The sequence below is a fragment of the Fulmarus glacialis genome, unplaced genomic scaffold, assembly GCF_000690835.1.
Source record: "Fulmarus glacialis isolate BGI_N327 unplaced genomic scaffold, ASM69083v1 scaffold31564, whole genome shotgun sequence".
Taxonomy (NCBI): Eukaryota; Metazoa; Chordata; class Aves; order Procellariiformes; family Procellariidae; genus Fulmarus; species Fulmarus glacialis.
This window is the reverse complement of record NW_009209227.1, coordinates 1,175-13,528: the sequence shown is the minus strand read 5'-3', so window position 1 is coordinate 13,528 and position 12,354 is coordinate 1,175. Positions and strand designations below refer to the sequence as shown.

The window sequence follows — 12,354 nt, the reverse complement described above, 5'->3', positions numbered from 1 at the left end:
CTTTTGTTGAATCGTGGATTGGCTGCGTGAGAAGAGCACTCAAACTAAAGCAAATATATGTGTGTGTGTACATATATAAAAATAAGTGCAGGCTACTCAAAAAGTGTTAAATTTTGCAGCATACTCCCAAGTACTGCACTGCCTAATAAAGAAGTTCTGTACATTCATGGAAGGGAGGAATGTAGCAAGTCTCTCTCGGACCCCAGTGAGGGAGCTGCGTTGCTGTAAAACGTGGGCTTGTGCATGCAGACTGTTTCGGGTAGTCTGGGTTAGTGAGACCTCTTTACGTACTGTTTTGAGATTTGAGGGAGAGTGTCTTGCTTAGCATCTGGGATTCCTCCAAGGTGACAGCTTCACTTGAGGACAGAAAATATTATTTACAAACGTAGCTAAAAATGAAGTTTCCTGTTGGCAGCGTGGGGATGAGTCATTGTGGGTTTGGGTCGAGGGGCAGGAGCTTCCCTTCGCTGCAGCAGGTTTTTCCTTCCAGATGTGCTCTTACAGAGCAGCAGGTTCAGGTGTTTGTCACTCCTATCCCTGTTACTGAGAAAACGAGGCGGTGTTCAGAAGGTGTAACGCTGCAGATGGGTCTCCACCGCGGTGGTGAGCCCACCCTCGTTGACCCTGAGGGCAGTTGCACCTACAGCACTGTGGAGTTACTAGTGAGGGTGTAGCTGTGGCTCTCCCAATACATCCAGTTACTTACACCAGCATCCTTTTACAGAACCACGTGCTTTTTTTGTACCGGCGCCTGTTGTCATTGGCGTTAGCTGTGTTTCCCCGTTGCTCACCACACATGGCGTCTCTGTCTGCATCCAGCCAGGTCTGCCCCAGGAGGGGAGGAAAACTGGGGACATTACCAACGGCATTCATGCCAGGAGGTTTGAGATTGGCCTCCATGTTTCATGAAGGGTTTTTTATTGCAGGATAGATGCCAAAGTAGACTGGAGAACCATGTGTATGTACATGCGTTAAACTTTCCTGTGCAGTTCTCACTGAAAAGCAAAAAAAGAATTTTAAAACTGAATTGCTGGTGAAGGGCGTTGAAGCTGCACCGTGAATGTTCTTCAGTAGCACCCTTAATAGCTGTTGATTTGTAGGAGGCAGCCTCCAGCCATACTGAAGGTGTTAGTCCTGTGGGAGGATTCACCTCTCTTGTGTTTACAGAAAGGGACACTAATTTTTCATCCTCCTACCTGTTTGAGTTGTGATCTTTTTTCTTTTAAGAATGTCTGAGCAGCTGCTGAGAGTCTGAAGACAATTTCCTTCTAGAGGAAAAAAATTAAGTGTTATATGAGAGTATAAATTATTACAAATTCACTGGAAAAGGGCACTAATTATATTTCATTAAGGCAATTGTAAGCAGACTTTGGCATTCATTCTCTTTATGTACTTGAAGACACAGAGAAAATGGTGAATTGTTTCTCTTGAACTTGTGGTAAAGAATGAGGAACTAACCTGGTTTCAGGAATATTTTCAGAAAAGTGTCATTTTGCAAAATTTTGTCTAGATAATCTTTGGTGTGTAAAACTACAGGAATAACTTCAGAGACCTTACTGCAGAGCCTTGCCTGCAGATCAGCAGTTTTGAGTAACATTTATGTCGATGTATAAGGAAGAATACCAGAACACCATCTTTTCTAAAGTGCTGTTTTTCATGTTCCTGATGTAGATTGAAGAAAGAGGGGCAAATGCTCCTCTTACTGGCTATCTACTTGTTGTGGAAATCCATAATTTCATATCAAGTCCTGTGCATCAAGCGACGCTGCCTGTAACGGTGATGTGCCATGTGGAGTGACACTGCCACGTCTCACTGGCACAGTTTTTGGCAGGCAGCTCTGAAGAGAAAAAATAACTTGCTAGAAGGGGGAAAAGAGGCGAAAGCACCTGCTTTGTCACTCAAACAATTTGCATTTCTAGACACCATGCTTAAGAAAAAGCAGCCAGATTTTGTTCGTGTCCAGAACTGTGGTGTATCTCTTTTGTAGCAACAAAATAGTGTGGTTTGGTTTCTTACCCAGCTCAGGCTGGAGAGGACGAAAGGCAAAGTCACTGGGACTAGCAGATTGTCAGGCTGTTTCCAAATCCTGAAATGCTAGGCTTCAAGACCAGACTTCAGTCCCAAGTAGTTTTTTTTGATCTTTAACTTGGATCAACTGAAACTGTAAATGGCTTTGCTGTATAAAAACTTTTCTATAGCTGTTAACAATTAATAAATCCCATTTTTCTTGGCCTCTTCCCCCACACCAATTCAAGGTGCTGTGCATTTGCTTCGGTGTTGGATGTTAACTCCCAGGCCTGAGAGCCTGGCCTTCGTCTGTCTGAGCAGTTTGGCCACTCGTGGGTGCCAGAGCTCTGATGCAGCTTGAAGTTTGAATTTTTTCCAAAAGTAGATCTTGTCAAACGAGAGTCCGGCAACTTTTGTCTCGTATGCTGCTTCTACGTTGACTTCCATGGTGGTACTGTCCATTAGTTGAGTTACTATGTCACTTTGGAAGAAAACCTTGGTCTTGAATGCATGTAGCTTGTGCTAAAAATGCAGCACAATGTGTGCTCAAGCAAAAGCAGAAAATACGGAATCTGATAGTTGTAGTGTCAGTGTTTTGCTGGTGGCAGTTGAATCTGAGTGCATTGTTCCTATGGAAATTGCAGTCATAGCTTCACAATTCATTTGTAAATCTCTACCAACAAAGAATGTCTTGACTTTGACAATAGTAATGTATCTTACTTTGGCAAGGTCTATTTTTTTGCTTCAATGTAATATTCTATTACTGTTCCACTAACTCACATGATTCCTACTATTATTCTCCTTGCATCTTCCATTCTGGGATTTCAGATGGGTACCAAATACTCTTCGCTTCCTCTAATAGCCCTCTATTGTTTTCCGGAGAGATCTGTCAATTTTATTGAGCTGCCATCATAGACTCTGTTTGCCGACTCCAGCAGCTGGAGACAACTGTGCTCTGAATCGAGAACACGCAGAGATGTTCAGTCATCATATAGATATACCTATATCTGTCCGTAGATTGATACAAAATGACTTAGTCCCTTGCCTTGATGAGGGGGGGCGTCTTGCAATTTTTCTTGTAAGATTTTAAATGAGTATTTGGAAGCTTTCTATCAGGTGTTTAACTGATAGGTAGGTGTTCTTATGTGTTGAAGATAGTGAATGCTCTTGTTAATGAAGTTGGTGTAAATATGTACTTCAAGGGTCCTGGAGGGGGAGACAAGTTCTTGGCCTTTTTAGGAACTTGAAACTCTTAGTTAAGCACTCTTCCAACACAAAAATCCAAAAAACCTGCCATTTGTCATAAGAGCTCATAGATCTGTTACAGTTCATAAACTCAGAGGCCATGAACTAATATTGTTCACTCTTCGTGGTGTTGTACATTTTGCAGAAGGCGTTTTATCTCCCAGCGCTGCTCTCTAGACTTTTTAGAAGACATAGTGGAATATGCCAGTGTACGAAGGTACTTTTTTCAAAAGCAGCATTAATCTCAACTCGTTGCATGCAGTCCTCTCCTCCCTCCACCCTCTTCCACGCCAATATCTGAGGTCCTGCATGCTAGTGCTGCCATCTGATCATACAACTGGCATGACTCTTTTTCAGAGCACTTAACGGGTGTTGTTGGGTTTTTTTATAATTGCAGAACCAAGCATATATCTGGGTCTCCAAGACACAAAAGTTTGAAGAAGATGCACTTCATCAAGAACATGAGGCAGTATGACACCAAGAACAGCAGGTAACTTCTGGAGATCAAGGTGCCTCCTGTACTCAGGTGAAATAGGGTGTGCTTAGCAGTAGACACTAGTCCAATGCGATAAGCCATTTAATGTCAGTGGGAATAAGGTGATGTCCTTGGTGTCTTGTTAATTTTATACACACAGTAGGCGCTCATATCTGCTACATCTGCAGCAATATTCTGATGGTTCTGCCATCCTGCTTTGAGGAGGTTAAATCATTCTCTCCTAACACCCTTCTTATTTCCAGCACACAGAGAGGTTAGAGCTGAGGAGAATGGCTTGGTTTAGCCAAATTCTTGACCCATAGTTGCTGGGCAGAAGAGGAAGTGGAGGGCCACGTTCATATTTATTATTAATAGAGGTGTGAGATTTCATCTAAATGTAAAATATTATCTATCTTTTCACAAGGTTTATGTAAAAATTATATAAATATGGATATATATTTAAAGACTAGGATCTCCTTTGAGGAGCTGCCAAGGTGGTGGCAGTTGCTGAACGCTGGGGTTTGATACAGAACTTGGCTCTAAGGACCTACAGGGTCAGAATGAAACCTCTGCTTTTGTGCTGCTTTCTGAAAACATAAAATCCACAGCAGTATCTGTGTAACTTACAGAGCAATTTAAGAGGAGTTCTGTGTTCATGTTCCATAAAAAGCTGCTTTGTAACTTCTGAATCTTAATTCTTACCCTGATCTCTTCCCATCTGTTTACAGGATAGTGTTAATCTGTGCTAAACGAACACTGTGTGTGGCTTTTTCTATCCTACCTTACGGGGAGAGTTTACGGATCAGGTGAGTCATCTTTAACTGCTTTGTGAGATGTCTGGTCTACTGTTTGCAAAAGATCTTTTTAAATGAGTACGGTTGGTGTAGGTCTCCTGTTTTGAAGCAGGTGAACTTACTTAACTTACCATTTATGTGTAAGGACAAGAGCTTGCTATCAGAGCAATGAAATCAGACTTTGCCACAGTGTCAAAGTGTTCATTCAAACTCCAAGAGAAAAACGGTGGATATGGTAGACTTTTCTTCAGGTGTTTATTCATATTTTAAAGCACTCCAGTCCTGCGAAATCCCTGAAACCAGCTTTGAACAGATGATGTGATTTGTTGCTGTGTAGGCTTTCCTATGCTCCTAAAGTGGTCAGAAATGAACTGTCTGTAGTGCAATAAACAATTGTGTCAGCAAAAAAGCATACAGAGCATCAGGGAAGGAGGCTGCTGCATTTACTGGAAATCTTCAAGGTTTTATAGTGAAGTTACATCTAAATAAGTTTAAGATTGCTTTTCTGTTTTTCAGCTCTAAGCCATGAATGTCACTATTTACAGTCTACGAAAAACAGAAACAGTTTAGACTGATTGAAACTGCTTTTAGTGTTTGTACTACATTTTTTTATAGAACTGTCAATATGATCACTTATGAGAAACCAAACCTGCTAGCTGGATTTCCCTGCAGCTTTGCTCAGTCCCTTGTGAAGTCTAAGCTGATTCTGTGAAGGTCTGTGATCTACAAGTATACCATAGAAAATACTAATTTTATTCTAATCCACTTTTGGCAAAACAATTGTGTTGTCACTTGTGTCCTGTACATAACTTATGGACAAAGGAAACGGATGTTTAGTGGTGGGAATTGTATTGTATGCAAATACACTTGCCGTAAAAATAGTTGATGGGAAAATATTCTCTCACTTCATAGAAAAGCAGCAAGGTCACTGGAGCTATTTTAGAGCAGTTCTGAGCACTGTGTTGTTCTGCTTGTGTGAAGCTGGCAATGCAGTTCTTTAACCGAAAGCTGCTTTTTCACATTGGAATATAGGTGACAAAGCTGCATGCTGCAGTCGCTGAAGCAGAGTTCTGCTAGCAGCCTTAATTCTTAATTTGAGCTTGTGTGTGCAGTGGTTGGAAAATTGCAATTGAGAAGCAACTTTCTAATCCTGGAAAACTAGTAATATAAATCGTGTTTGCTGTTAAGTGTTTGAGCATTAGTGTGTTAACGAATGGTACGGTCTTATGCAGAAAGACCATATTAAAAAAGTTTGTTTGCTAGGTATATTGTTACAGATTTGAGTTAAAATGATACGAAATCTGATTCTTCAGTTAATGAACATCTCTACGTTTTGAAAAGAGTCCTTAAAAAAACTAATGCTTTCTTGGAGATGGGATTGAGGGATTGCACTGTTCTCACGTAGAACTCTGACCTGGTGGTGTTGGCTGTAGTGGATGGACCTGGTGTTTACCATAGGAGAAGCTGGGCTTATGCTGCATTTTCCAATATTGCATTTTCTTACCTACATTTAGTGATCTAAAAATGGAAGGACAGAAGCAACGACATCCTTCTGGGGGAGTTTCAGTCTCCACTGAGATGGTGCTTGGACTGGAGGGAGTAGAGCTGGGTGCTGATGGCAAGGTAAGGAGTTTTTTTTCCTTTTTTTTTTTTTTCCCCCCTCTTCTCTTGATCTGTAATGCCAGTGACCAAACCACTGACTGGAGCTGGGGGCAGCGGGTGGGTAAGCTGGCTGCTTTCACCCTGGGACCACTTCATGCTGGGGCAAATCACTTTACGGATGGCAAAGCACTGCATAAATTAAGTGAGAGCTGTAACTGTTCAGAGCAGTGGAAGTTTGTTTTGATCCTTAAAGCCTGAAATGTTTGGCCTGTGATAAAGCTTCTTCTGAGGAGGCTGTTGAAGCCCATAATCACTTCTGCCTCCATTTCTGGAGAATTGATTTGGCTCTGGTATCTCAGACAACACGTGAGTGATGTTTTAATAGAAATACGGGCAAAATTTATACCTCTTTAGTTAAATTTATATACTGCCAGAATTTCACTGATGTGATTCTCCCCTTTTCTTTGCCACCCCACCAAATCTTCTACAACACTTCCCTACTGAAATCGTGAAAGCAAGGCATTCCTCATCCAACTTTTCCCTTTCCTCCTGTCCCACAATTTCAAGGTCCCCACCCACAAACACAAACTCCAGGGGACTCTCTGAGTTGGAAAATCCTCGATGTCTGGAAATAAGCTTTTCCATAAATTTTCCCACGTAACTACTCCAACTTTCCCTTCTTTAAGGTCGTGTCCTATGCAAAATTCTTGTATCCGACCAATGCCCTAGTTGTTCGCAAAGCCGACAGCCATAGTGCTGTTCCCTCATGTCGAGCTAGTGCTTCACGGAGTCTTCCCGGATCAAGATATAAACCTGTGACAGCAAAAACGATACCAGCAGGAACAGACATTGGTAAGGACAGCCGTCAGCTTTGTCACCACTTGTGCACACAGCAGAAAAACATAAAAGGAATGTATTTGTCTGGAACAATTGCAAATGGTAAAGCGCATTATTAGGAAGCATGTGCTGCAGCTGGAAGGAGACTGGTTTTGGCACTGCCTAGCAAAGGCTGCTTGTTAATGAAGTATAAACAATGAGCCTTAAGACTGAGACACGAACACATTCCTTGCATCCTCTGTGTATCTGGGCTAGTTTTGTTTATGCAATTCAAGGAGTGCAAAGCCATTTCCTTGGAAATGTGAAGTTTTATATTAGTCAACAAGAAACGTCTGGTGCACATAGGTATAGGTGGTCCTCCTTGCCTTCTAGCACAGTAACAATGCATAAGCCAAAGAGTTTTTGACAAGGATCCCTTCTCTTGTTTAAAAGAGCAAACCTGACAGCTCTGCTATCTGCTAGATTAGAGTATAGGCAAAAGAATTCAGTCTTGTGCAGTTGTTTTCTGTGCATATTTGTGGATGACAAACTGTTAGTTTGCACTAAGTCTAAAATAGTGCATCAGGCACATGCTGGAGAAAGAGCTTGTGTGGGGGTTTTAATAATTCTAATACCTGACTGTTGTGTTCATGGAATGCAAACAGGTGACTGTAGCTGCCAACGGGGTCTGCCAACACTTTTAATGTTTGCTGTTTGAAAACTTTTTTAAAGACAAAACAGGGAATTTAAAGCTCTGTATCTTGTGACCCAGTGTTGTGCTTTCCTCATTCCACTCAGGAGGTGAAGCTGGCGAAACCGCAGAGTATGATCCAAATCTTCTGGATGATCCTCAATGGCCCTGTGGAAAACATAAACGTGTTCTCATCTTTGCCTCTTACATGGTGAGTGACTGGCATACCTGAACAGAGGAGTGAGTGAGTGCCTGGAAGATCCTCCTGTAAAGAACTTCCTTGAGGAAGAAAACTTCGTCTAGGAAGAAAAAGTTGTGGCTTTTTGAGAATTGATTAGGAAAAATACAAATAGTTGGGTTTGTACACTCAGTTTGTTGAGGACCAACCTGACATGTATCCCCATGTTGTCATTTGCTTCTTGTAACCATTTGCTTACTAGTTTTTTAAGATTTTGTCTTTTGTTGAGATTCAACATGGTCTGTTACTTAGGACATTATAGAAATGTTAAACTGTGAATAATAAAACTCAGGTTTGCCTTTGCATTAGTGTCTTTGGAAGACTTGTTTGGCTGTCAGTACTGATCAAAAGAGAAATGATAAATTTTGCCTCTTGCGTTGCAGACTACAGTCATAGAATATGTGAAACCCTCGGACCTTAAAAAGGATATGAATGAAACCTTTAGAGAGAAGTTTCCTCATATCAAGTTGACACTGAGCAAAATTAGGAGGTAAGAAACAGCATTGAATAATGAGAACGTCTTCTGCGCTGTACAAGGCCGCTTTTATCTTCCATTTGTATGGAGCAAATACTAGATCTATTAATAGTGTATATGATTAAACACTAATCTTCTGTTGCCAGTTGAGCTGACTGTAGGATGACAGCCCTGTACAAGAATGTTTAGGATGCTGAGAAAGGGTAACAGTTGCTTTTCATAGTTCAGCCTAAAAGGGTTTTGTTTCACCAACTGTGGTGTATTAACACTCATAGCCAATTAACAGTGAAGCAGCATTAGCCTTGAAACAAATACTTGTAACCTGATTGCTTGGCTGTAGTGCAGTTCCACGCTAACTGGATTGTCTTTCTGGACCCTGTGGCTATTTTTGCCTTTCAATTACCAGACTCACTGAGGATTGTGGACTCTAACAAGACTTTAACAAGATTCTAGGGTAAAGAAGAGTGTTAGGTCTGGGGAGTCTCGGTAAAGAAAAGCATTTCGTGAAGGCAGGACTGTGCCACACAGAAGTGGCCGCTCATCAGCGAGATGCAGTGTTGAGCCTTCTGAGAGCTGTAATCTTGCTGATATTACACGGTGGTTAATACAGTCAGGGCCTTCTGAAATAGCCAGCTTAAACACAATTCTGCTGAATCACCAGCGCTATGTGTAACTCTTGACTCTGGAAGTCTTGCTCAGTTGGAGTGTGTTCTGCCAGCATCCTGCATACTCCTCTTTGTAGCTGTTTTGAGTAGTGTGCCTGCACAGATCTTCTTGCAGGTGTAGCATGGATGGCAGCCACGTGAGGTAGGAGCCACCATAAAGTCTGCCTGTATGCTGAAGTGAAGGGCCAGCTGTTGTGGGAAGTGTGTAAATCAGTCTGCCTTCCCCCTCAGCCCTGATTCTTCGCGAGGTGTGGAGTAGACAGGTCTCTGTGCAGCAACTGCTGTGATCCGCATGGCTTTGATGTGGTATTCGGTAGGTCAGGGTGGTTCAGTCTTATGAAATGAATCACAAACCAGTTCGGGAGCCCAGAGGGACCCATACAGCAATAGCCTGTGTGTCAGTGAGGCAGCTAAGCCCCTGGTGTTTATGGGCAGATGCGGAACTGTTCTTCCACAGTAGATGATGTCATCCAGGTTAAATCAGTGTGTGCATCAGCTCCAGCTTGCTGCCAGCTGGGCTTCTTCAGTCTAGGGTAATACTCCTTACAGTTTTCCAAACAGGAGTCTTGCCCGTATGCTCTTCTGAGTTCCCTTGCTGCAGTGTTTCTAGAGCATTTCATAAAAGCTGTTATGTTTGAGAGGGTGTCTTTTTTCCTATTCCCAGTTTAAAGAGAGAGATGCGGAACCTGAGTGAAGAGTGCAATCTGGAGCCGGTTACTGTCTCCATGGCTTATGTTTACTTTGAGAAGCTCGTCCTCCAAGGCAAACTCAACAAACAGAACCGCAAACTGTGTGCTGGTGCTTGCGTTCTGCTTGCAGCCAAGATCAGCAGTGATCTCAGGAAACACGAAGTTAAACACCTTATAGACGTAAGTACTATGAGACTTGTTTCAGGTGTTGTCAAAACCTTCTCTCTAGCTCATAGAACAAGACAAAGACTAAAGCCAAGACTTTCAGCAGAGCATGCTTGCATTTAAGACCAGCTCTTTCAGTCAGTTTTATGTCTTATTAGGGATCTTCCTTGATTTTTTTTTTTTTAAAAATTCATTAAAACTACCTGACTAGTGCAGTCTGATGTCCTATTGATCCTACAGTGAGGTTATTTTTGCCCTTACTGTTTTTCAGGCAAACACAGGTAACTGTTGTGTGGGTGTCACAGCTGAGCTGATAAGCAGGTTTACTTGTCTGATCCCTGGCAACACTTTTGATTCTGTAGGTACCACTCTGGCCATGCATCACTGACTCCTGTTTTATGCTGACTTAATCTAACAGTGTGTTAGGTATCTTGTGGATTAACTGATTCTTTGTCCCCCTCTTTTTTTTTTTCTTTTTTTTTATTACTGTCACAGAAACTAGAAGAGAGATTCAGATTCAACAGAAGAGATCTCATTGGTTTTGAATTCACCGTCCTTGTAGCTTTGGAACTGGCTCTCTATCTTCCTGAAAACCAAGTTTTACCTCATTACAGACGGCTCACACAACAGTCTTAACCAAAGCTGCGTTCCAGCTGACAGCCAGCGGCGCTGGGGATCGTATCACTAAGCGCTGCTGGTGAAGTTGCCACTGGCCTTTCCGTGCTGCTGCGTGCATCCTGCCATGGCTACAGATAGTTTTGAAGTCTGCAGTGCGTTATTAAACTGTTGAGGCGTGCATTATGGACACCTATGCCAAGTCTGGGGGATGGTACGAGAAGAGTCATTGAACTTTTTTCTTTCGGACATTTAAAGCACAAATATTCACCAGTCAGCTGTCATGGCTGCTTATTATTCCTTATTTATCTTTTCGGTTTTACTAAAACTGTTCTTCCCTATGAAGAATACTATGGTATTGGGTTTTTTTTTTTAAGCGTTTATTGTATTCCTTGAAACTAAAGGAAGCATCACTTCCATTCCAGTGCATGATAAAGTTCAGATGTTTCTAAGAATCTTCTCGCATTTTTACATTAATGAAATGCATACTTTATTTTTTTAAAGATGTGCCTACAACTGGCTGGTCTGGTACCAGTGCTTTTTAAGTTAGTTATGTTATTTAGTGGGGAATCCTGAATTTGTATAGCCACTTATTCTTTACCTGCATTGGCCTTGCATATAAGGAAAACAATTCCAGTATATCTGCACTAATGATAACACAGGGCATCTATTCTCTACTATACTATAGATCTAGAAGTAGCAAGATTGAAATTACTCCGTTCCAATTTAATTAACTATTAATATCTTAGAAATATACATTTTATTTAAAAAGGAAAGATTGTTTGAAAATCTGTCATGAAATACAAGGTAGCTGCAGCAAAGCAATTGCTATCCTAATTCACTCTTCAATGGAAGATAAGCGCTTGACTAAGAGCAATTTGCTGTCAAATGTATCATTTATGATTTTTATTTGTTTCAGTGTTCTGTAGTCTGAAATAAGCACCTTTTTAGTACGACTGTATTATATATGGTCTTACGTGTTCCGAGCAAATACTTAAGTCAGTAGAGCTACTGCTGCCAAACTAAGCCAATGAAACAAAGCATGCTCAATATTTAAAATGCTACTTTTTTACTCCGTTCTTCCAAGCATTGCATCACTGTGATGGTCCTCATAAAACTGGCATTTGTTGCACATCTGAACAGCCACTTAACGGCTGGTGCCCAGCAGCGCTCTGATGCTTATGCAGAGGTTAAATAACTTCTCTGACCATTGGCTATTCCTTCATTTATTTTTAAAATGTCCGGGTTGGGAATGAACTCTGATTATATGTGGAACTTTCTGTGGTATTGGCTCTTGAGTTTATTTTCTGAAGCAATATTATGATACAACTGTGTCCACTTGCAAGGAACAAAACTGATGCTTGGCTATTACGACTGAGAAATTTGTAATTTAAGTTTGGTTCCTAAATGAAATACTAGGCCTCGTACTGAGGTCCTGCTATCTAATATGTAAAGTAATGTAAATTCCTGTTCCTTGTATTAAATGTTGGTTGTAGGCAAAAAACAAAGCTGAGTGCTCTTCAGCTGTGTTTTGTCTGAAGCTAATTTGGCTTCATTAGAATTGCAGCAAACTTTATTGGAGCCCCTTCCTCTTTAAGTAGGGCTTGAAATGTATTTTTCGTATATAATAATTACAGTGACTATCAAATCTTTTGTAACTGTGTTCAACTGTATGTAGCTTCAAGTTATTTGTGTAAAATTGAATATGCTTGTGACTTCTCTCTAACACGGAAGGACTTGCCAGTCTCCATAAGTGAGATGGTAGCTAATAAGTTAGATGATAAGCTTGCCAGTTATTGTCTAAAAGGTTTAAAAAATTGCCTACTAGTTAAACTTTCTACTGAATATAACTGTCTTTGCATGCAAGAAATAGTGAT

At 41.2% G+C, this 12,354-nt stretch overlaps 1 protein-coding gene across 1 annotated transcript; it reads left to right on the top strand.

Annotated features, from left to right (window-relative positions):
• Positions 1 to 3,397: 3,397 nt before the first annotated feature.
• Positions 3,398 to 10,906, top strand: CABLES2 (Cdk5 and Abl enzyme substrate 2; the record flags this gene model as incomplete). The annotated part of the gene is made up of 9 exons (XM_009576765.1): positions 3,398 to 3,469; positions 3,650 to 3,742; positions 4,456 to 4,533; positions 6,036 to 6,144; positions 6,810 to 6,975; positions 7,738 to 7,841; positions 8,252 to 8,358; positions 9,673 to 9,877; positions 10,358 to 10,906. Coding segments are annotated over 9 exons (1,075 nt in total), but the record flags the coding sequence as incomplete, so codon positions are not given.
• Between the last annotated feature and the right edge of the window lie 1,448 nt (positions 10,907 to 12,354).